This window comes from Coloeus monedula (assembly GCF_965178545.1).
Source record: "Coloeus monedula genome assembly, chromosome: 16".
Classification (NCBI taxonomy): domain Eukaryota; kingdom Metazoa; phylum Chordata; class Aves; order Passeriformes; family Corvidae; genus Coloeus; species Coloeus monedula.
Window position 1 is genome coordinate 14832679 of NC_138796.1, and position 24945 is coordinate 14857623.

Here is a 24945-nt window from a genome sequence, read left to right on the forward strand (position 1 = left end):
ACCCCCGGCAGGGCTGGACCTGGACCCCCATCCCTGTGTGATTCCTGGGGGTTCCGTGGGTCCGTGTTGGAGCTCCGCGGGCGCGGGGGCAGCAGCGCCGGGACCCCCCGCCTCTCACTGGGCGTCCGGAGCCCCGGGAGGCGGTGCGGCCCCCGAACTCCCCCTAAGCCCCCCCAAAAACCCCCTCCCGTCGGGGCACGGCGCTGGCAGGAGGCGGCTCCGCCGCAGACGCCGCTCGGTCACCGCCGCGTTCACCTCGCGGAACCGGGGCTGCCCGTGACACCGGGAACACCGGGAACAACGGGAACACTGGGGCTGCCAGAAACACCGGCACTGCCGAGGCTGCCGGGAACACCGGTAACACCGGGACATCGGGACTGCCGGTCCCACAGAGCCGGGTAAGCGGGCAGAGGAAGCGGCAGAGCCCCGGGACCCCCTCAGGCACCGAGCGGGACCGGCTGGGGACCCTCGTGGGGGGACAAACCCGGGGGTCCGTGCTGGGGGGGGTGAGGGGGGGGCGGGCTGGGGTTGTCCAGCCTGGAGCGATGGGGAGCCCCGGGAGGAGCGGGGAGCCCCGGAGTGACCGAGCCGCTCTTCCCCCGAGCCCCCGGCTGGGCTGTGAGGGATCTTTGCGAGCAGGATCGGGGCGGGAGGTGGTGGGGTGCAGATGGTTTGGGGGTCCCAGCCTGGCTGGGGTGGGGGCCCAGGGGACCCCAGAGAGGTCTCGCTGCCTCCTGTCCCTGCAGCCCCTTCCCGGGTCACCCAGGCGTGCCAGCTACCTGCTGGGGGGCAGCGGTGGCGCTGGGGCTGTCACGTCGGCTGTACGATGGCGTTTGCTCCCCTCGGGGATGGCAGCGGTGGGTGGTGGAAGCTGACCAGGCTCGTCCGAGACGTGTGATCCATTTACACCCTCGCTGCTCTGCCTGGTGCTCCCCGAGGTTTTGGCTCCATCAGGGAAGCGAGCCGGAGCTGTGGCAGCCCAGGACGTGCCCAGGATCTTCTCCTCTGCTGCCCTGGGAAGCACATCTCTGCCTCCACCGGGGGTGGGTGGCTGGCAGAGCCGAGCCGTCCCCATTCCTCCTCCTCTCACCAGGATCTCAGTCCCCGGCCCAGCCTGAGACGCACCCCGGCGCTGGGAGCACTAGTCAGGCTGGGAGCAGCCATGAGGGACATGCTTGGAGCTGGATCCCTGCGGAGCCTTGTCCAGCTTGCCTGGCTGTGCCTGTTCTCTGTGCCGGTGAGGGCCGGGCTGGGGCCGGGGGGCAGCGGGGTTGGCACTGCCGGGCTCTGACCCCTGCGCGGCGGCTCCATCCCGGCTCCGTGCTGGGTTCCTGCCCGTCCCGAGGTTGTGGCAGCAGTTCATGGGGGCTCTGACCCGGCTCTGGGCTTGCAGCACGGCGGGGCCAAGGTGCTGGAGAAGACCTTCGAGGAGTGGCTGCGGTACCGTGACGAGTGCCTGAGGAGGATGGCGAGCGAGCCCTACCCGGCAGGTAGCCGGCCGTGCCCAGCTCGGGGTCAGACATGGGGCACACAGAGCCGGGGCTGGGGTTTATCCCTCCTCCAGCATCCTCTGCTCCGGTCACCCACGGAGGATGAGCCAAGGGACTGACGAGGATCTCCACATCTCAGATGGGATACCCAGGGCTGGGATGCCCTGGGGGGGCTGAGGCTGGTGTGGGACACGTGGGCCCCTTTCAGGGTGGCATCAGCCCCCTCGGAGGCGCTGGGATGGCAGGGTTCGATGTGGCTGTGCCACCAGCATCTGACCATTGGCTGTCCCTGTCCCTGCCCTCGGAAGGGCTGTTCTGCAACAGGACATTTGACATGTACGCCTGCTGGCCCGACGGGAGCCCCGGCACCGCCGTCAACGTCTCCTGCCCCTTCTACCTTCCCTGGTTTGAGAAAGGTGAGGATGCCCTCCTGCCACCCTGGAGCTGGAAGCCAGGGCTGAGCCGTGCTGGGGGTGGAGAGGCTCTCAGGGTTCCCCTCCTGCCGGCTGACAGGGGCAAGAGGGACCCATGAGCAGACCGGGGGTAAAGGGACTCAGAGCAGAGCCAGCTCACGCCCTGCCCGTGCCTGCACTGGGACAGGGTCTTTGGGGCTGAGCAGGGTCAGATCCATCATCCCAGGGGAGGGATTTGGGGCAGCCTGAGGGACTGTGCGGGTGCTTCGTGTCCGCAGTGAAGCACGGGCTGGTGAGCCGCAGGTGTGGCACCGACGGCCAGTGGGTGACAGTGAACGGCAGCCAGCCCTGGAGGGACTACTCCCAGTGCGAGGATGAGCTGGAGGTCACTGCTGAGGAGGTGGGACCCTGGCTGGGACCCCAGGGGTGGCCAGGGCAGCCTGGCCAGGGGTGGACATGGCTCCCACCTGGGCTCCCTGGTGCTGTGCCCACCTGCAGGAAGGCGCCCGCCGGCTCATGCTGAGCTTCAAGGTTCTCTACACCGTGGGGTACTCGCTGTCACTGCTCACCCTCATCTCCGCCCTGCTCGTCCTCACCGTCTTCAGGTAGGACGCGGCCCTGCCCCCGCTCCCTCCCAGCTGCGCCGGCCCTGCCTGACCCCGGCTCCTGCAGGAACCTGCGCTGCACCAGGAATTACATCCACGCCAACCTGTTCGCCTCCTTCGGGCTGCGGGCGACCTCGGTGATGGTGAAGGACGCGCTGCTGGAGCGGCGCTGGGGCGTGGAGCTGGTGCAGGTGGCTGACTGGGAGGCTCTGCTGAGCCACGAGGCGAGTGCTGGGCTGGTGGCAGCGTGGGGACCCTCGCCCAGGGCAGGGGTGTGCGGGGGGTCGGTGCCCATGCAGCCCCAGACAGCCGGTGGGTGAGTTTTTGGGGCGCCAATACTGCCCATGCATCTGATAGATGAGGTCTTGGGCTACCTGTGCATGATCCTGGGGTGCCCATCCACCCGGTGGACACGCTTTTGAGGTGCCTGTGCCGCCCATGCCCCTGATGGGTGAGGTCTGGGAGTGCCTGTGCTGCCTGTGCACCCTCTGGGCCAGCTCTAGGGGTGCCCGTGCCCTGTGGCTGAGCTTTTGGGGTGCCTGTGCTCCGTGGGTGAGCTCTTGGGGTGCCTGTGCAGCCGCTGGGTGAGCTCTCAGGGCACCCATAGGGGAATTCTCAGGGTTCTTGGGGTGCCTGTATAACACCATACACCTGCTGTATGAGCTCTTGGGGGTGCCTGTGCAACACCATACACCTGCTGGATGAGCTCCTGGGGTGCCTGGTCCCTGTGGGTGAGCTGTGGGGTGCCCCATGGGCACAGCCAGCCCCATGGTGGCTCTCCCATGGCAGGCAGCGCTGGGGTGCCGTGCAGCACAGGTGCTGATGCAGTACTGCATCCTGGCCAACCACTACTGGTTCCTGGTGGAAGCTGTCTACCTCTACAAGCTGCTCATCGGGGCCGTGTTCTCCGAGAAGAATTACTACAGGCTCTACCTCTACCTGGGCTGGGGTAGGGGACACCCGGACGCGCAGCGGGGAGGGGGCAGTGCCCGGTGTCGGGGGCACCGTGGGACCAGGAGAGTGAGGGGTGGGGGCTCTGCCGACCCCGGGTGTCCCCACAGTGCCCCCCCATCACAGGGGTGGTTTCTCAGCTCAGGAGGGTGCTTGGTTTTACAGGGTTTGCTGTGTGACTTGCAGGGACCCCTGTGGTGTTCGTGGTGCCCTGGATGGCCGCCAAGTACCTGAAGGAGAACGCAGAGTGAGTGGGAGTGGGGATGGAAGGATGGCTGGATGGAGGGATGGATGGGTGGGTGGGTGGGTGGATGGAGATCCTATTCGGATGCTCAGAGGCTGCTGAGGGTCCCTGAGGTGCCTGGCTGGGGCTGGAGAGCTCTTGGATGATCCTGCCCCCAGCATAGGGTGATGGTGCTGCTCTCTGCGTCTCCCTGGCAGGTGCTGGGCACTGAACGAGAACATGGCTTACTGGTGGATCATCCGTATCCCCATCCTGCTCGCCTCCCTGGTAGGGAACAGCTGCCAGCCCCGGGACCTTTTGGATAACAGCAGCTCAGCCCCTGGCTCCCGGCCTGGGCAGGGCTGTGATCCCCAGGGGAGCTTCCAGCAGAGGCCAGGAGGGAGAGTTGGCCTGCAAGGACCAGCCAAATGCACAGGGGGTTCAGCAATTTGCTGACTCCCAGGTTCTGGGGGTTCATGAAGGAAGCTGGGGGGCTGAACCCCAGAGAAAGGGGCTGGGGGTGGCCCCTGCTGCTTCCCAGCCGGGATGTTGGGATGGCAGGAGGGAAGGAAGGGCAGCAGCAGCCTTGGCAGCACAGGGAGTGCCATCTCCTGCTGGGTGAGTGCCCCAGCCAGGGTGGGGGTGCTGGGCTCTGCGTGCCCCTGCCCTGTCTCTCCCTCCCAGATCAACCTGCTCATCTTCATGCGGATCCTCAAGGTGATCCTGGCCAAGCTCCGGGCCAACCAGAAGGGCTATGCCGACTACAAGCTGAGGTGGGCCGGGAGAGGCGCAGGGACAGTTTGGGATACCGGGAAAACACCACCTCCACATCCCACCCATGCCTCTCCTCCACCTCACACATCCTTAAACAACCACCCTGGGATTAACTGGGAGTTTTGGGATCCCCTTACTCTCCTCCAGGCTGGCCAAAGCGACCCTGACCCTCATCCCCCTCTTCGGGATCCACGAGGTCGTTTTCATCTTCGCCACCGACGAGCAAACCACGGGCATCCTGCGCTACATCAAGGTGTTCTTCACCCTCTTCCTCAACTCCTTCCAGGTGAGGCGGGAGTGAAACAAGTCCTTGCTCTAAGGGCACCCAGAAGTGGCCTGGGGGGAGCCTAAGCCCATCCCAGCGCAGCAGAGGGATGGCAGGGGGGGCTCACTCCCGGCTCTCCCTGCAGGGCTTCCTGGTGGCCGTGCTGTACTGCTTTGCCAACAAGGAGGTAACGTCCCTGTTCCTGTCCCTGCACCTGGCACGGCCCCTCCTGCCCACCTTCCCCACCCCAGGCTGTGCCTGCAGGGAGGGCACAGCCAGGGATAAGCCCCTGCTCCCTCCCATGTGGCAGGTGAAGTCCGAGATGAAGAAGAAGTGGCAGCTCTGGAAGCTCGACCACCCAGCGCTCTGCTGTGCCCACTGAGGTGGTGACCAGCCAGGGCAGAGGCCCTGCTGGCTACGGGGCCTGGCTGGAGGGCAGGAGGCTGCAGGAAGCTGTGCTGGGCAGTGCCCACCCAGGATGGCCAGGCTGGGATTGGTGTCTGGCTGTGCCACACTGGAGCTGCTGGAAGGGACATCCCTGCTGCGACCCAAGTGGGAGATGGCAGCCCTGGCTCTTGCCAGGCATCGCTGTCGCCTCAGCCTGTGCCCAGGGGCTGCGTGGGCAGTGCCTGCTGCTTCCTCCCACTGCCTGTGCAGCAGCAGAACCTGGCAGCCGCCCCAGGACACCTTCCACACAGGGAACCCCTGGAACACCCACACCCGCCTGGCCATCTGTGGGATCCCAGCAGCCGGGAGGAGCCTGATCCTCAGCAGTAGGAAGAGGAGCTGCTGCCCAAATCCTGCACCCTGGGCCACACCACATCCAGGGCCTCGCTGTCCTCCCCTGTGTCCCACCCCAGGACCATCTCACCAGCACCCTGGCAGCTCCCAGACAGCCACAGCCACCCTGTAAAGCTCTTCACAGCAAGGGGCTGCTCCAGCACTCCCTCCCCACCCCCATCACCAACACAGAACAGCAGCACCCATCCCTTCCTCGCTGCTCTGCAGCTGCACAAACCCCCCCGGTCCCCCCTGGCCATGGGCAGAGCCAAGGATGGAGCCTCAAAAGCACTTGGGAGTGAAGGATTTGAGAGCAGCAACTCACTGGAGCAGAGCCCCACCACCCACATCCAGCCCAGCCTCCTGCTTTGTGGAGGGAAAGCTGGATTTCCAGGCCTGGCAGGGGCTCAGGATCCATTTTGCTGGCCAAAGGCTAAAATCCTGGGAGTCTGCTTTCCAGTGGGGTGCCAAAGCAGCATCCCACCCTGGCCAAGCAGCCTGTGGCGCCCAGGAAGCCCAGGAGCAAGGGAAGCATCTGAGGTGGTGTGGTTTGGGCAAGGCTCCTTGTGCCTGGCTGCCCTCCTGCCCTGCTCCTGTGCTGTCCTGGAGGAGCCCAGAGCAGCTGGAGACCCCCTCAGCACCCAGCCCCTTGCTCTGACGCGCCGGAGGAAGCAGCTAGGATGCTCCAGGAGATGCCCGTGGACACAGGAGGGGCCCCAGGTCCTGCCCCTTCCCTGATGGGCTGGGGGAGCCTCTGCCCCTGCCTCACAGAGGGGCTGCACCAGGCTGGAGTCACACAGGAAGGGTCCTGGATCAATGGAACCCCCATGAGACCATTTTACACGTTAACTCTCATTGCAGATGTAAATAAATATTTATTTTTCAGCAAGCAGAGTCTGCTGCTTCTCTCTGCTCCAAACAGCTGAATCCCAGAATGGATTGGGGTGGAAAGAACCTTAAAGCTCATCCCATTCCACCCCTGCCATGGGCAGGGACACCTTCCACTATTCCCAGGCTGCTCCAAGGCCCATCGAATCTGGCCTTGGACATGGCCAGGGATCCAGGGGCAGCCACAGCTGCTCTGGGCACCCTGTGCCAGGGCCTGCCCACCCTGCCAGGGAACAATTCCTTCCCAGTATCCCATCCAGCCCTGCCTGCTAGGAGTAAGGAGTCATTCCCCCTTGTCCTGTCCCTTCTCCCTTCCAGAGAGACCCACACACCACAGCCAGGCTGTTCAGGTTTTATTCATTTATCCAAATCAGCAAATGCTATTTTTCCTCAGACAGCTCACCTCAGGGTAGCACCACACTCCTGCTGCCTGCACAGCCACGCTGCCTGCAAGGAATGCTGCTTCACATCCTGCATTTAAGGAATTGCCTCCTCAGGGATACTCTCTGGTGGAAGATCCCCTCCCTGCTGTCCCCTTGTCTGCCCTCACACCCCTTGAAGCCTTTACAGCTGAGCCTTTTTCCTTCACACACACACAGAGCCAATGTCTCCCTCCTCTTCCCAAGCATTCTAACCTATTGGATAGATCATGTTAATCCCCCAAACCCCCTCAGACTTGGCAGCCTCAGACTTGGCAAAGCCAGCCCCAGATCCCTGTAGTCACCTTCCTGTTCTGCACAGCCCCCCAGTTCTGAAGGCACTGCTGAGCCAGGGCCTCCTTGGCTCTCCAGGTGTCCCCAGGCCCTTTCTCTTAGGATCTTCTGGGGGACTTTGCCTTAAATTCAAGGGAAACAGCACTAACAACCCTGTACTAGTACAGCCAGAGGGACCACCAAGGCCAGGGAGAGACCTTGGCACTGCCCACCTATCCTCCAGTGACATGGAATGAGGGACAAAGCCCTGAATGCTCTTCCCAGCACAGCCTCTGAGCAGTCTCCAGGGATGCTGCATGAGGAGAATTCCCTCCACCTCATCCAAACTCCGCAGGGTGGAGCTCCTGCAGCCCTGTCCTGCAGCTGGCACTGAGTGCCCACGTGCTCCATGGCATTTTCTCAAGATGAAAAATGAGTGCCTTGTGGTGAGGGTGGAGGGTAACCACAGGCAGGAAGCAGCACCCCAGAGGGGGGGACACTGCCAGGCACATGGGGCAGAGCTGAGAGGGCCACACCTGCCTGCTTTGGGACAGGGACTATCCCCAGGAAGCAGAGACAGCCCAGGCAGAGCAGATGTCACCCCTGCCTAAGGGGACTCAGGCAGCTCATCAGAAGGGGTGATCAGCTCAAAAGATGGAGCTGGACGGGTTTTTGTATTTGGGATCTGTAACCAAGGTCCAAAAATTAGAAGGAACACACACAGTTCCATCCTCTTCCCAAAGGGACACTTCCTGATGCATCAAGGCCCTCACTCAGACTTCAGGTTTTGATTGTTGTGTTTTTCCCCCCTATGGGATTCAGGAATAAATGGGAACAGAGTCACTGGAAACCACTTTACACCAAGGTCCCTGTCACCAGAGCCCTCACCCAATCCCAGGGACAGGGCAGCCTCTTCCTGCACTGCCTGTCCTTGGCAATGCCCACCCCAGAGTGCCCTGGCAGAACTATTTCCCAAGACTAAAGCCTGCAAATGAAAAGCAGGCAGTGGTGAGGAGCAAAGCTTGGCACCACAGCTCCACCTGGGCTGTGCTTCCTTTGCCCACCTCCCATGGGGGACAGAGTTCCCTGTTCCTGCTCTGCTGCCTTGGCATTCCCCTGCTTGCCAGAGGCATGGGAAGCTCAACAGTCCCAGCTCTTCCTACTCTCTCCTGTCTTTCCAGGGGAACAGCTGCCTTGCTGGGATCTTGGCCCTGGCAAACCAGACCGACAACCTCTGCCATAAAGCACTCACCACAAAGCCAGGGTTTTGGGGATGGAGTAACTGTGATGTCCTGGTTCTGGCCAGGACCAGGACCTCCCTTGTACACTTTTGCTATTAGTGTTGCTGCTGTTACTGCTCCTTATCTCATTGCTGTTTCCAGTAAATTGCTTTTATTTCAATCAGTGATCTTCACCTTTTGTGCCAGTTCTTCTCTCCATCCCACCCCAGAGGAGGGGGAGGAGGGGCAGTGAGTGAGGTGGGAGTGTTTCAGTGAATGCCATTCCTAAACCACCACATGTGACCACACCCAGTCCCTGAGGACAGCAAGAACCCAAAGTGAACCAGAGTGGGCTGGTGGGAGGAACAGGCTTTGAAGCCCAGATCTGGGATGGCAGCAGAGCAGACATTCCAACAGGAACAGGGCTGCACTTCGAGCTCCCCTGCAGCTCAAAGAGCCAAAACATCACAAACTCCACTCCCTTCACCCCTCCAAAACAAACTTCCTTTTTTATGGCCTCAGATCCATTCTCTGGGCCAATCCCCATGGCACAGGAGGAGCCAGGGACACGTTTCAGAGGCCCTGGAGAGCTTGGGATGCAGAAAAGGATAATGAATTGATTGCTGTGTGCAACTGTCACCTTTCTATCACCACCCAGACCTGAACAACAAGGGCTGCAGGAAGCTGAAGGCAGATAAAACTTCCAGGCTTGGAGCTTCTCTTCCAAACCAAAACGTTTCAAACAAAGATCCTGGGAACCTTGAGTCAGGCCCCAAGAGCTGCTGGTTGTTGTCCTCTGCTGTCCCTTGTCCTCCCAGCTGTGTTCTCTGGTGGCCATGGCCTCCTCCGTGCCCTGCCAGCCGTGGTGGCCCTCAGCAGAGCCACGGTGCTGCTGGCACGGCCCCTGTGCTCCCTCTCCCAGGCACACTCAGCTTCCGGGTGGAACAGTCACCCGACGTCAGTATTCCTGCAGCCACCAGGGAAAAGGGGACAGTCACCCTCTGGGAGCACACAGACACAAGGGGGATATGGATTTTCCAAAGGGAGAACCAACCAGAGGGCACACAAGGACGAGTCAGAGCCCAGCCCTGTGTGTGGGCTATGAGCAAGCTCTGGGGACAGGGCAGTGAGGGATGGTGTCCCCTCAGTGCCACAGCCTGGGACAGGGCAGGGCAGCTGCTCCCACTCACCCTCCTGGCTTGGTTATGGCTTTGGCCAGCTCTGCCCGCTCTGCCCCAGGGCTTGGAGCCTTTGGAGGTTTTGAGTCACAGTCTGCAGAGCTTTTCCTGAGGACAAAGCAAAGGGGAAAAGCAGCATTAGGAAGGGGCCAGGAAACAGGAAAGAACAGGCTGCACTCAGCCACTGCTGTGCTGCTTCCCTGCTCTGAAAACAGGAGTGTCTCTACTGTCTGCAAGTTGCTGGGACAAATTCCTGTCACCAGGAGAACAGGACACAGGATTAGGGAACCACTTCCCCAGCAGCTCTCTCCACTGAGCAGGAGATGCAGAGACCATCCCCCCTCATCTCTCAGCCTGGACCTGTCACCAGGGGATGAAGTAGAGCCCAAGATCTGCAGCAAGAATAAGTTGCCAGCACCAACTCCAGCACCTGGAAGCTTCCCTGAAGGAGCAGGGATTGTGGGGTGTCTCCCAACAACTGCTCCAAACCACCAAACCCCACCCAACACAAGAGTCCCTCCACATGCCCAGAGCCCTTCCCACCTTACCCATCTCTCCCACACACTCCTCCAGCACAGCTGACAGCTCAGGCAAGCTCAGGAACTTCAGGGAAGGTGGCCACCCTTCCAGCACTGCAAGGACAGGGACACAGTTAATCCATCTGCACGCTCTCTGGGACACAGCACACGAGGGGTTGGTGTTGCTGGGAAGCATCACCAGCCTAAGAGGTTCCAGTTAGGGGTTCTGAATCACATAGGAAGAGAGGTGCAGCTGCCTGTGCCAAACTGAGGAGTTTTCTGGCAATTCTACCACTTAGGAATTTATGATTTTATGCTGGCTGGGTTGTTTATTAAGAGAATCTTAAAGGGATTAAGTGTAGTGGACAGAAATCAACAGGATCTCTACTTGTCTCACTTCCAAGACAGGCAGCAAAGAACAGGTCACCAGGAACATGGCACAGGGAGCAAGGTCAGAATCATGGAATGGTTTGGGTTGGAAAGGACCTTAAAGCCCATCCCATTCCACCCCCTGCTGTGGATAGGGACACCTTTCACTAGACCACGTTGCTCCAAGCCCCGTCCAAGCTGGCCTTGAGCAGTTCCAGGGATCATTTACCAACTGCTAGGGATAAGGAGTTGCTGGATCAGTCCTGCCCAGCCAGAGGTTTGTCCCATGGATCCAACAGCAAAATCCTCCAAACTGGGTTAGGGAACCAACCACATCTCCTGGTTCAGACCCTGCTCCAGTGCACAGGGTGGTAACAAACCCGAGCTGCAGCCACAGGCTCACGAAGCAGAGCTGTCACTGAGGCCTGTGCTACAGCTCTGCATTTTCAGCCACAAACACCTGCCAGACCCCAAAACTTCCCACTTGCTCAGAAACTCAGCAAGTTAAACTCCAAGTGCCCTGAGAGCTTTAAACGCTTCTTCTGAGCAAGAATTAAACTCACTCTAAGAGTTTGGCTGCTCACCCATTCCCAGCTGTCTGACTTCATCCTTTCAGCAAGGAAAGGCAAGCAGGGGGGTTGCTCTGGGCTCCCCCTCTGCAGCTGGAGCTGCTGCTCACCTGGGCGCTCCCCAGGCCGCCAGCTCTCCCTGGTGCCACGCCACTCCCACGTGTCCGGCGCTCCTTCGTCCGCCCGCTCCGGGCCCAGCCGGGCCGACAGCTCTGCCTGGCAGCTCCTGCCAAACCACACCACAGCCATCAGCAGGGCCCAGGGACATAACATTGCATGTGAGAGTCACACTGCACACTCCTACAGCCTGCAGTACCTGCGTGGGGTGCCCAGGCAGCGCCTCTAAGGCGCTGGGGTACAACCTGCTCCTTGCTGCTTCCCAGGAAGAGGAAGTGGTGGCCCAGCCCAAGCTTGGGGCGCTGGCACTGCTCAGCTCCCAGCCACTGTTCCCCATCTGCAGCCACAGCCAGCTTTGCCCTGTTCACAGAGGAGCTGCGGGGGGACAAGACAAGGAGGGGCTGGGGTGAGCAGCAGGAAGCCCAAGCCAGGGGCTGTGCCTGGTCTGTGTGAGAATCAAGCCGGATCCAAGGTTTCTAATGGGCAACAGAAAAGACCTCAGGACAGGCAGGAGGGGCACCCAAGTTGTCATCACCAACATCAAGGCTGTCATCACCATCACCATCAATTCAAGCAGTGTCTGTTCAGAGCATGCCAGGGCCCTTCCACAGCAGCCTCAGCTCCTCAGTCAGGAGGAAAAGTCAGGCTCTGCCAAGCTTCTGGATCCAACTTCAGCTCACCCTGGCTTGGCAGCAAGCAGACCCCACTCCCTCTAGGCTAGGATCCATAAGCAGCAGGATTTATGCCACTTTCAGGGATGTCCCTGTTCTATCACTTGGCAGAACAGGGCCTGTAACAGGAGTCCAACTGGGGCAGAGAGAAAAGCACCACAAAGGCAGTAAAAGGAGTGTCAGGAGGTGGGACAGGGCCGGTTTTTCTGCCAGGTGTCAGAGAGTTGTAAGAAAAGTATTCTTCACTTGAAAATCACTGCACATCCTTTGATAGGTTATGAGTTAAAAACTCCTTTTTGTATTCACCTGATCACCAAGTTTTACCCTGGGCACTGGGTAAGCACAAAACCTCAGCCTTTTGGTTGCTTCTAGTTGAAACAGGAGCACCCAGCACCCCCAAAAAGGCCACTTACAGCTCATGCCTCTGACCAAAGCTTCACATGTGCTCCCGTGGCTGTGGCCTTCCACTAGGGAAAGTCAGGCAGGACCCAAAATGTGTTCAGGTACCAGGTGAGCTCTCCTGCCTGACCCTGAGCATCACCTGTAAGACCGCCAGTATGACCCCAACTCCCATTTCCCAGCAGTCTCAGTGTCACTTCCTGGGAATGACTTACTTGATCTGATCCAGCAGGACTCCAGCATCCTTGGTGATGGCCTGAGCCTCTCTGAGCTGGCACTGGATGGCATTCCAGGTCTCATCCCGCTCCATCAAACAGCTCTCAGCCACTGCACGCAGCTTCTGCTCCTGGCACACCTGGCCCTTCATCACCTGCACCTCTTCACACCTCTACAGCAGAGCACACTGGGGATCAGGCTGGGAGTACTGAACATCTCCTACCTGCTGCTCTCACATGTCCCTGGAGTCCCTGCTGTTTTAATGTCCTAGGCAGCCAGAACGTTCCTTTCCAGTGGGAAAGGAAGCTGGATGAAGCTTGTATACTGAGTACAGGTTCTCTCCACACCAAGCCCAGCCCCACAGTTAACAATTCTCCCTTCCTCTCTGTTTACAAAGTTACTCATTAGTCCAAACTACCCAAACCAACACAAGTCTGTTCACTGATAGCTGCACAACTTCACCATAAAAATGACACTGCTGGAAAAGAGTAGGGATTTAATTCCTGCCCCTGGCTCCTATAGCTCTCAGTTGGATGGGAAACAGACACAAAGGAGCACAAAGAACGAGGAGTGGATAAGCTGTACTTGTGGTGTACTTGACACCAACTGTGTCCACTACAACTCATGGTCTGGGGTGAAGGAAAAACATCAGAGGCACAACAAAAACACAGCGCTGATCACTTCCTGCACGATGTAGGGCCCTGAGGAGCTCCCAGCAGCCTCACCTTGTGCAGCTGGATGGCCAATTCCTGCATCTCTGCTTCCAGCCGATCGGCGTAGGCCAACTCCAGCGCGTCGCTGGGCGGGCGGGCGCTGCTGTGCCAGCGCGCGATGGCCGAGGTCATCTTCCTCTTGGGGCCAAACAGCCTGGGGGGATGGAACCGACAGGGGTCAAGCCCTGCACCACCTGTCCCTAAGCCCAACGGGGTGCCATGAGGACCTCTGCAGTGTCCTGGCCTCTCAAAGGTACCTCCAGAAGCAGGAGCATGTTACAGTGAGGACATGGGGATGTCAATTTGCGTGGGAGGCAGCTAGAAGAGAGCAGCACTCCCCAGCTAAACCCTCCTGACCAGGGTGGACATGGTTGGTAAGGGAAAGCTGGGAAGGACAAGACAGACACTCACGTGATGCCTATTTCCTTCAGGTCACTCTCTGTGAGGGTCAGGAAGATCCGGAGGTCCACGTCTTGCTCCTCAAACACCTGCAGGTACTTCAGGCACCCAATCTCCTCAAGGAATGTTGCCAAGTCCTGCAGCCCAGACAAAACAAACTTACTGATACCTTCACAACAAAAGCATCACCATTCCTCTTAATCATAAACATCTGCTTCCTTGTGCTTTTGTAACACCTTTCTGGGTTCCAGAAGCAACCACAACTTCCTGGTTCCCAGCCCTTCTCCACAGTCTCACACCAGGACTGGCCTCTCTGCTGCAGCCACAGCCTCTTCTAGTAAGTGCAGAGCAGAATGACACAGCACCATCCACCCCAGCCCATACCACTGCCAGCTGTGATGCCCACCCACACGCCTGAAGGGTCTAGGAAACCCCTCCAAGCAACAGCAACATCTCAGCAAACAGCTCCTGTACAAGAAATTGCTGTTTCACAAGAGTTTTGGTTTGGGCAGAGGTTTGATGTTTTCCAAGATGTTCTGGTGACCTTGGAAAAGCCTCCCACGCCTGGCACAGTGACAGAGCCTGCAGGACAAGTCTGTGTGGTTACCTGGGGCCCTGTGTAGGCTGGGGGCTCAGGAAGGACCAGGTGCTGGCTGCAGCCCCCAGCCTTCCCCAGGCAGTGGCTCCACTGGCTGTCACTGTTGCTGTAGCGAGCCTTGCCCTTAAAGCTCTTGGCTTGTTTCCGACTCGGGGGGCTGTTGGCATGGTCAGAGTCCTGGAAAAGGAATAAAACACCCTCAGAATGGAAAGGATGACTGTGCAGAGATGTCAGGATCACTGGGGCTAACAAGTGCAGACTCCCCCAAGACCTAAAGGCCCTTTTGTACTGCAGCCCAGAGCTGCCTTGACCAATGTGAGCTGTGAGTAACCTCCAACCTCTTCCCCTTCCTTGGTTTTCCTGTCCCTGGAACAGCACCTTTCCTCACCCAGCCTGGTCCTGCAGGTTCCCATGGGAGTAGAGTCACCCAAGGGTGACAGCATTGCCCAAGCTGAAGGCAGAGAAAGGAAAATCCACCTCATTGCTTTCCAAGGAGCCTTCACTGCTGAGTCCTGGGATTCTGATCAGGCATTCGCTGCTGCTGCTGCTGCTCCTGATGGTTCCCAAGCTGTTGCTGGACAAAACACTATCCTCTGGATAGGAACAGGAAAAAATGTTTAAGTACAACTTTGTTACATTCTGGTTTCCTTACACAGTTACCAGTAAAACCTCCTGGAGGTGCAAAGGGAGGGGAAACCCAGAACAAGGCTTCACAGGCAGCACTCAGGAAACAAGAGAACCCTGGGGGAGAAATACCACAGTCTCCAGCAGTCATCATCCCCCAAGTCCGTTTGCTACAGAGACACTTCTGGAAAGAGCCATGCTCTGTCCCACCCTCCTTCAGATTATTTGTGCAAATTGATGAAATTACCATGCTAAGCTTTATCTTCTGTAGCTAAACCATCCCAGCTTTCCTTTAGGAGAGACATTCCAATCTTAGCATCTTACTGGGAAGGGAAGCCAAGGCCTGGACTCACACCCAGCTGTGTACTACAAGCTACACCATGTTCTGAGACAGTGACTTACCCCTGCTGCTGCTGCTCTCCACATCCAGCTCATTAATTGGGGAGGTGACATCCCTGTTCCTGATGACACCTGGCTCACAGCTGCCATCATTGCTGAAGGTGACATAGCCCTGAGGGGGCACCTGCTCTGTGTGTAACAGGAAAGGGAGAACAAAGATTAGTATGCAAGTTATCAGGGAGGCTCCTGCAGAGAATGCAACCACTCATGGATGTGAGAAAAACCAAAATGCGAGACTGCCCTCTCAACTGGCAGGTTTCATTCTAAAAAGCAGAACACCTGAGAAATGCAGATTCCTGCAGTTCCCTCACATTGCCCCACAGCAAATTTACTTCATTTACACACTTACATTGAAAGTAGTCAGAGGAAACCTCATAGCAGAGATGTACCTTCAAGAGCAGTTCCAGCATTCCCTCTCCTCTTTATACCCAAATTCCAAAAGGGGAGAAGCAGCTGCTTAAGAGAGCAAGGTGCCAGCTGTGTCCCACTCCCAGCCCTGCAGAACCAAGCCCTCTGCAGCTGTGCTAAAACACCAGGAGCATCCCACTGGCATTTAAGAAGCTGATAGTACCACTCCAATACAGGCTGTGGGATAACACAGACTTATGTTTAAAAGAATGAACTGAGCTTTGAACATGCTTTCAAGTCCATAATCTTGGTTATTCCAGGCAACCAATCTGAGAAATACCCATGACAGACAGTAAAACAAACCTCCTAGCACTGCATCCAGGGGCTGATGTCTGAAGTGGGATCATCTTTCTCTTGGTCTGTTGCAAAGGTTTTGCAATCTCATTTTTAGAAGCATTTAAAGCATCAAGGAAGGCAAAACTCACAAGATCACTCTCATGATCAATGATTTCTTGGCCACTGTGACCACCTCCCTGTCATCAGCTTGAGAAGGGCTCTCAAACTTTTGAGCCTATCTCAAGAAGGGAAACTGAACTGTTCTCAAGAGTCAAGGGAACAGTAATTGAGGTGAGAGCAGAAAAGTATCCCACTCATCAATATCCAGCCTTGACAAAAGAGTTCAGGGGGTTTTCTTTCTAACCCAGACAGTGGACAGTGAACACCATCATACAAAGCACACATGAATCCCAAACAAACAGGAAAAATGTGTAGCAGGAACAGCTGCAGTGCATTTGAGGCCTCAGGGGACTGTCCCTCAGGCTCCCAACTCTCCTCACCATAGTGAGAATGCTTCCTTCCTCCAATCCCAACTGCTGTGATCTTGGCCAATGCCTGGGGCCCCTCATGGATGCTGGGACCCTTGGTCCTACGAGCAGGTCTCTGTCTCTGGGGAGCAGAACATGATTCATCTGAAGAACTCAGCTCTTCATATTTGCCTGCAGTTCAAACACAGGTTGTTAGCAGCACAGGAAGTCATTCCCCTGCTTTACTTGCTACTGGTCCCATAAATGCAGTGGGAAGAAAAAGGGAAATGTTAAAAAGTGAGGGTGAAACAGCTAAACTAGGTCAGAAAGGGGCAAGCAGACAAGAGTTGTTGGATTCATGCCTCTTCCATTCTCAGAAATGCTGGAATTTCCAGGGTAGACCAGCTAGCACTACCCCATATACACAGTATAATATACTTTCAAACTATCAAACACCTCCCTTCAGGTTCCATCTCAAAGTGAATGAGGTAAAACATCTGTTACCTGGACCTCTGCAGAAGACCTTGGGCACTGGGGCTGCATGCAAATCTATCAGCCCCACAATCTTGGTGTGGCCATACTTCATGGCCAGGGTCCGTGCTGTGGCTCCAGTGTTATCTCGGACATCTGCCTTCACTCCCTGCAGAAAAAATACCTGTTTAAGTGCACATGGCAGAGGGCAGTATAGAAAATACATATGTGTATTAAAAAAACCCCCAAGGATTGTCTTAGCTCCTCCATCAGCAATACAGGCTCACTTTTGACAGGCAGCTCAAGCAGCACTAATACCCTGAATGCCTTTCTAGCTGTCTCCAGTCTCTCCAGTCCCTGAATGCTAAATAGCCCCAGCATATGGCTCTTGTGCATTGCTGCCACTGGGAACTGGTTTGTTTGACCTGAAGTGTTTTGTATTGCTGCCTCCTTCTGGCAGTAAGATGGACCAGTCAAATGGGATGAAAACCAAATTGTGTAAGAGCCCTGAATGCTCATAAGCTTTTGGATGCAGGATGTCCACTAGCCTGAGCATGCAAGCCTGTAAATACAATAAAAAAATTACAGCTCTGTTTTCTACTTCAGTCATTATTCAGTTAAATCTGGACAGTCACACCTCACTCCTACTCCTGCAAGGCCAGTGTAAAATCATGGTACCAGCCAGCAGAAAGCAGGTACTTTTGAAACAGTCCTCAAAGTCTGGGACTTCAGATGTGACTGTCATCAAGGAGCAAACATAACACTGTCAAAAAAAGTCTGGTGTCAAACTTGTGGTAGTTCCTCTGAGGGCTGGAACCAGAGACTTTCAGCTGCACAGAGAACTGTCAGGACACTTACATGATTGAGAAGGTACTGAACAATTATCTCATGGCCAGAAGCAGCTGCTTCCATCAGAGGTGTGTATCCATAGACTGGCTCCCTGGGGAGAGAACAGACACATGGACTGGTACAACCACAGCTGAACTGTGCTGCAGTTTTGCCATACCCTAACAGAGCATTTCCATCCCTCAACCTTTGCTGAGCACAGACTCTATGATGTACTGGCTGTCCTGCTGTAAAATTCCCTGGGGAGATTCAGTGTTCCTAAATTGGCTGCACAGCAACAGATTACTCTTCCAGCTGCAGGTCTGCCTTTAAGAGCCCAAATCAGTTTTGCAGGAGCTAATAAGGCAGGAACCTCTTGTTGCCCTCAGGCAGTTCCACGTGCATAAATGTATGACAGCCACCAAGGCATGAGAATGCAGGGCACACTTCAAAAACCAACCTGAATTCTGAGTATATAAAATAATCAATAAAAAGACTTGTGAAGTGCAGTTGAGTTCAGAAGGTGTCAGTGTTTAGCTGATAATTAAACAAGCAGTAAATCTAATTTCCCTTGATCTTAGTTTAATAAACAGGGACAGCATGGGCAGACCTCAATTCAGTTTGCAGGTCACCTGTCCCTGCATTAGCTGTGCCACACATCCTAAGGTACAGGTGGAAGACAAAAGCAGGTGTCTGTTGGAGTGTGTTCATCTGCCACCTGTTGCTTTCACACTGAATGACAAATGACAATGAAATGACAATGGAATGAAGATTCCTCCTTACTTGCAGTTGGCATTTGCCCCATTCTCCAGTAAGAACTTGACCATCTGCTGGTGCCCAGCGCTGGTGCAGTGGAACAAGGCAGTCCAGCCATGGATGTCCTTCATCTCCAGCTCTGCCCCTTGCTGCAAGAGAACAGACAATGCTCCTTACTGCACCTGCTCTGCTCAGTGTGGATGCTGAAAGCTTGATCACAGAGAAATTTTCCAGCTTTCTGCCAGCATCCGTGTGAGAGTCTTGCTTTCACACACACGCTGGCTGGGAAAAGTGAGAGGTTTTTGTAAACTAATACCTTTATTTTGCAGCTGCACAGTTTGTTATGTTAATGACTGGAGAAATATTTTGAAATGGATGTTGTAGGGTTTAACCAATCATTCTAAGAGGTGGAAGGTCAAAGGACCAATAACCTTATGCCATTCAAGCAAACCAGGTTATATAAATGAGTTTGGAAATTAATAAATAATTCCATTCCCTTCCTCTGGACTGAAGTCTGTGTTGCTTTTCTCACTGTCCCCAGGACAACAGCAACAGCTCAGGCTTTCAGCCACTGCCCCTCTGTGCTGGGACACCAGGAGTTTAAATCAAATCCCACCATGAAGCTGAACTCACAACAGAACACAAAGTGGCCACTTGTGGATAATCCCACCATGAGCATTTAAACCACGTGCTGTGGCTTTACCTGTTTTTTATGGGATACACACCTGTAGAAGGAAGTAAGCAACACTCTCGTTGCCACAGCTGGAGGCCAGCATGAGGGGAGTCTGCCCTTCTGGGGTGGGGATGTTCACATTCACTCCCGCTTCCAGCAGCAGGTGCACGATGTTGTCGTGGCCGATGTAGGAAGCGTACATGAGTGGGGTCCAGCCCCCGCAGTTCCTCTGGTTCAAATCCAGGTCTCCACTAAGGAACAGAGGAAAGAAGTCACATGAACTACTGTGCAGGAGCTGTGGACCACAGCTGGCTCCTGCAGACTCTTGTTATCAGCATTGTACTGAAAGAATTCTAGCACTGAAGCCTGCAGGGGAATTTCTACCAGCTCCAGCACAACCTCCCCCAAATCACAGAATCACAGAATGGTTTGGGTAGAAGGGACCTTCGAGACCACCTCATTCCACCCCCATGCCATGAAAGGGACACACCTCTCACTAAAACACTAAGGAGCTAATTTTTATCAACAGATTTGCCCCTGGAAATTTTGTGCCAAGAACCCTTTGGGAGTCCCAGTGACATGTCCCTATTGCCCTGACCAGTGCGGCACTGGTGACAACCACACCTGCAGCAGGTGGCACCCCAGCTGTGCCCCCCAGCCCCTCTCACCGCTGGATGCACTCCTGCACCACTTCATACTGCCCGACGGAGGAGGCTGTGTGCAGGTCCAGGGGCACATCCAGCTCCTCCCGGCAGACCACGTGCCCGACGCCGTGCCACATGGAGAGGCTGCGGCTCAGCAGCTCCGACTCGCTGGCTTCGTCGCTCAGCTCCGACATCCCGCCCTGAGGAGCCAAACCAGAGCACAGCATTCAGCTGCTGATCGCCATCTGACACAGGATTACAGCTCCAAGGTGCCACAGGCTTGGAAGGTGAGGCCAGCTCAGATGTGTGGGGTTTCAAATTCTTACCTCAGCTTTGATCGACTCCTCAGCCTGAGGCAGTAACAGTTGCTGAGAAGACTCTGCTGGAAGTTCTCTCTTACTGCAGGGAGCTCTGGGATTCCAATACACTGGAAAAATAAAAGGCAATAATGCTAAAACCCACATCTTTCAATCTCATTTTAAGATTCCAGAAGCAGTGGCTTTATTTCCTCCCTGCCTAATCCAAACATGCCTAAGGCAGCTTTGAATAACTTCGGCAAGAGAAGACCAAACATCTATTTAAGAACTGAAGGTAGGCTTAGTGTTATACAAAAGGATGTAATTCTTGCTCTGCATGTTTTATAATGCAGGGAGAGAATTAAGAATTCATGTGTCAGACATTCCTGGTGTTCTCCATCTGTCTTGCATTACAGGATGGCCCTGATTAAATTAAGACACAGTCATTAATAACGACAACTGCCCACTGCTCCCAAAGGCAGTCAGTGTCACCTGAAGAGGGTGCACACCCCACTGTCATCAGGTTTAAGCAGATTGTTTCTCCCATTTATTGTTTCAGCCCTTCACAGACAGCCCAGCCCCACCTCAGTGAATCCTGGAAAATGCTGAAACACTGGGAGCAGCAGCACACCCCCATCCTGCAGACACAACTTAATTACACAGCTCCTGCAGCTCCAGGACTGCTTGAAAGGTTTATCCCAGCCCCAGCCTTGGGGAGCAATTGCAGATTCATCGTTTGAACCTCTCACAGGAGAGTGTTCTTGTTTGGCACTCCATGAAGAGCTGCTCAGCACAGCTGCATCCAGCAGCTGAGGGCTTCAGCTGCAGCTCCAGCACAGGTTGGAAGGGACCACTGATTGTCATCTCACCCAACCTCCCTGCTCAAGCAGGGTCTTCTGAGCACATTACACAGGGCTATGCCCAGGTGGGCTTTGAATACCTCCAGAGAAGGAGATCCACGGCCTCTCTGGGCAGCTTGTTCCAGGCAATCCCATGGGAATTGCTTTCCCCTCCCTGTAGTCTCACTGCCCACCATGCAGAACTCCTGGGGTTTGCCTGGTGCCTCTATAAAAGCTAAACCAACATAAAGTCTTTCTTCTTCCTGATAACTTCTTGCCAGTTTAAGTGCTTTGATTCATTCTGGGGTCAGGCAAATGCCAAATGCGGCACTGGTGAGGAATGAAAGAAAGCAGGAACAGGCTTTTCAGCAGCAGTTGCTCTCTAGATTCCCTCAGCTGTAACATTTCAAAACCATACTCCTGTTTTCTCAACAACTGGGAGTCTTTGCCTTGCAAGCACCATCCCCTGTCTTATAGTATAAGAAAACACCTTTAATTCTTACCTCTTCACTCCCCACCTGGATCCTTTCTTTCCCATCCTCCTTTTCTTCCCCTCCTTCATCCTCAGCTTGTTAAGACTATAAAAGCACTGTGTATTCTACTTCATCAACCAGTAATTATCTCCCTTTAAAAAATATCTGTAAAAGCACCTGCTTTGCCTGACAGCAGCAATTTGTACTGCACTGGGCAACCCAGAGGCCTCAGACAAGAATATGCAGAGCACAAGTGGAAGGCCTGAACACCTCACAATCAAAACACAAGAAGAGCTAAGTGGGTTGAAGTGGATCATGAGGGGGAAAGTAGGAGTTTCTCACTAAAACAGATTAAACCTGTCTCAGGAAGGCCAAAAGGCAGTGAAAGGAGGTAAAATCCAGGGCAGTTTGTAGAAGCACATCCAGGTGCAAGTGAAGCTTGTTGTCCTCTGCAGCCCTCTTGTTAACTGGGTACATTAATTATAAACCACTCAGGTGTTTGGTCTTTGTCACAATCAGCCCCACTCAGGTACAAGTTACCAACACAGCCGTGGTGGGTGAGGAGATCCGCAGCCAACAGGGCAATAACAACAGAACATCCAGGACACTCAGCCTCACTCCTACACCTCCCCTGTGCTCTGCCTACATATTTGCTTTTTGATTTTTATTTTTTTAAAGCTCTGAGATTTCCTCTCAGACTGAACTTCAGCAGGATGTCAGCTCTGCAAGCACCTGTGAGGACAGCTGCTCGCCATCTCCAGGAAAACAACAAGAGTGATCAGAGCTCTCAGGACTGAAATGGAAAGACCTGGGTGAAAACAAAATTTGGGGTTGTCTGGTCCAAAGAGGAGGGGCCTGAAGGGGACATGTGACACAGGCATCCAATACAAAATAATCCATAATAGCATGGAATACCAGGATGGTTTGGGTTGAAGGGACCTTAAAGATCATCTCATCTCACCCCCTGCCATGGGCAGGGACACCTTCCACTATCCCAGGTTGCTCCAAGCCCCATCCAGCCTGGCCTTGGTCATTTCCAGGGCTCCAGGGGCAGCCACAACAGATACTAAGAAGCTCAAGTCATAGCACGGAACACTTCAGATAAAGTCCACAAAAATCCCTGTAAAAGTAAACATGAGAGTACTGAGGGAGATTGGGTTACTAAAAGTAAGTTTGACAAAGACCTGAACATTCACAGGCTGTTCCCCTGCTTCCGGGCACAGTGACCAAATTCACATTTGTCAGAGACCTCCCTCAGCTCTGCTGTCCTGGTTTCAGCTGGGATAGAGTTCATTCCCAGCAGCTGGCACAGGCTATTTTGGATTTAGGATGAGAAGAATGCTGGTAACACACTGATGTTTTGGATGCTGCTATCCAGTGCTTACCTTAAATCAAGGACTTTCCCATGCTCTACTAGCAAGGAGGTGCCCAAGAAGCTGGGGGGGCAGGAGAGCTGACCCAAACTGGCCAGAGAGATATTCCATTCCACAGAACATCACTCCCAGTATATGAACTGGGGAGGTTGGCTGGGAGGGGCCAATCATAGCTTGGATATGGGATGGGAATCAGTCAGCAGGTGCTGAGCAACCATATTGCTTTTGAGTTTCTTTTGGGTTTTATTTATTTTCTCATTATAATTATTATTATCATTATATTTGACTTTGCTTCAGTAATCAAATTGTTCTTACCTCAAGCCATGAGGTTTTTTTACTTTTCTGATTCTCCTCCCCATCCCACTGGGATGGAGGAGGGAAAAGCAGCAGCTTAGTACTTAGTAACCAGCTGGGGTCAAGCCATGACACCTGTGAGGCTGCTGTAATTATTATTATTAAATTTAAACCATCAGCACACAGCTATTTATCAGAATCAGAGCTCTACAGTGCTGGGGCACAGAACAGGCAGCAAACCCCACATTGCCCTGGATTCAGAATTTGCTGTTTGAGCAAACCAGAGGGCAGAGAAAAAATAAACTTAGTATGAAAACTGCAACAAAATACACCTTGGAGCCACACTAAAATAAAGGGGAGGTGATTTGAGAAGCAACCAGCCCCCAACACAGAATAAATCCAACACTGCCCATTAATCACCCTCACCAGGCACTGCTCAGCTCCAGGCTCCGCTCAATTCACTCTCTCACATCCCCTCCCACAAGCACAGGTGACATCCACATGTGTCCTTCTGTCCCAAAATAGCGACACCCAAGGCAGCACAAGAGTGGAGGTTATTGGAGGTTCCAACTGAGCCATCAAGCTCACAACAGAGAATCATGGAATATTCGGAGTGGGAAGGGACCTACAAGGACCAACTAGTCCAGCTCCTGGCCCTGCACAGACACCCCAACAACCCCACCCTGGGCATCCCTGGCAACGCTGTCCCAACACTCCTGGAGCTCTGGCAGCCTCGGGGCCGTGCCCATTCCCTGGGGAGCCTGGGCAGTGCCCAGCACCCTCTGGGAAGAACCTTTCCCTGATCTCCAGCCTGAGCCTGCCCTGGCCCAGCTCCAGCCGTTCCCTGGGTCCTGTTCCCTGCTCAGCCCCCGCTGAGCTCTGCCCTCAGTCTCCTTCTCCAGCTGAACAATCCAAGTGTCCTCAGCTGCTCCTCAGACCCTTCCCCATGCCCATGTCCCTCCTTTGGACACTCTCCAACAGATATCCTTCTGATACCGCGGCTGCCCCCAAGACTGGACATGAGGCCCCATCAGTGGGGAGCAGAGCAGGAACACGCTCCCCTTCTGCTCCCAACTTAGCTCTATTTCCACTAAGTCCAGCAACAACTTATTGGAAGGAATAAAAAGCCTTGTTACATCCCTTCTAGGTGCAATTTTTATCAGCTCAGCCACAGCAATAAGAATCAGAACATCTCGTTTTTGCACTATGTCATCTGCTGAGTGATTCAGCTGGCACAAATCACAGCTGCAGGAACCACATCAGGTTCCAGAGGCGGGTGAGAGAAAACATTCCCGGACCCACAACACTCGCGTTTAATCCCACCCACGTCTGTTGAAAATACTCAAAATACACCAAGCTCTTCATCTTTTAATGCTTGGACTCAACGATCTTAAAGCTCCTTTCCAACCTGAGTGATTCTACCACGAGCCTGCCAGTATCAGGCACGTTAAAGCACATCAAACAACCTCGGAAAAACGAGGCAAGGGGCACAAAACCACTCGAGCAGGCACATTAGGGAGCACATTTCCCGTACAGGGGCTGTGCCCGCCAAGGCAGCCGGACACGGCACCCGCACGGCTCGGCCCGGGCACGCTCCGGTCACACAGCAACGCACCTGAGGCAGACCCCGCGCGGTTGGAGCCGCCAAAGCGGCCGCCACACGGCTGTTACCGAACGCCTCACAGCGGAACGGCTCCAGGGGCGTTATCTCCGCACCTGCCTCCCTCGCGGCCCTGCTGGCAACGCGGCCTCAGCATCACAGACTTCAGCGAGCCAGTCGGAACCGCTGCGGCCACGGACCCAGGGAGGACGGGGAGTGGCCGGGGCCGGCCCCAGAGGTGAATACTGCCGCTGCTCCTCCTCCCGCTGTCCCGTCCCTGCCCCTCACCTGCGCCCCGGTGAGCGCCGCCGCCGGAACTAGTCCCGCCCGCGCAAGGCATGCCGGGAGCGCCCCGCCTTCCCGAGCGGCGGACTACAACACCCAAGAGCCCCCGCGGCGCCGGACCAATGGGAGGAGCCCGTTTGAGGGGCGGGGCGAAGGGCAGCCAATGGGGTTGGGGCTAGCGGCGGGCGGTTGTA

The 24945-nt window shown here is 55.3% G+C and overlaps 2 protein-coding genes across 2 annotated transcripts; one reads left to right on the plus strand and one right to left on the minus strand.

Moving 5' to 3' along the window:
• Positions 1 to 1162: 1162 nt before the first annotated feature.
• On the plus strand, positions 1163 to 5103 carry LOC309579083 (glucagon receptor-like; the record flags this gene model as incomplete). Its single annotated transcript, XM_082292120.1, has 13 exons — positions 1163 to 1237; positions 1394 to 1490; positions 1799 to 1906; positions 2182 to 2303; positions 2402 to 2508; positions 2576 to 2736; positions 3302 to 3457; positions 3646 to 3706; positions 3901 to 3970; positions 4367 to 4455; positions 4604 to 4742; positions 4867 to 4908; positions 5032 to 5103. The coding sequence occupies 13 exons, from the start codon at positions 1163 to 1165 to the stop codon at positions 5101 to 5103; spliced, it is 1299 nt and encodes a 432-aa protein (XP_082148246.1).
• A 1583-nt stretch (positions 5104 to 6686) lies between these two features.
• On the minus strand, positions 6687 to 24579 carry ANKS3 (ankyrin repeat and sterile alpha motif domain containing 3). Its single transcript, XM_082291828.1, has 18 exons — positions 24482 to 24579; positions 19918 to 20018; positions 19616 to 19791; positions 19000 to 19198; positions 18302 to 18423; positions 17552 to 17633; positions 16727 to 16862; positions 16256 to 16414; positions 15075 to 15200; positions 14526 to 14641; positions 14058 to 14225; positions 13463 to 13587; positions 13064 to 13205; positions 12338 to 12510; positions 11046 to 11161; positions 10028 to 10111; positions 9492 to 9587; positions 6687 to 9268 (listed from the first exon to the last, which is right to left on the minus strand). The coding sequence occupies exons 3-17, from the start codon at positions 19783 to 19785 to the stop codon at positions 9505 to 9507; spliced, it is 2001 nt and encodes a 666-aa protein (XP_082147954.1). The 5' UTR covers positions 19786 to 19791; positions 19918 to 20018; positions 24482 to 24579; the 3' UTR covers positions 6687 to 9268; positions 9492 to 9504.
• Between the last annotated feature and the right edge of the window lie 366 nt (positions 24580 to 24945).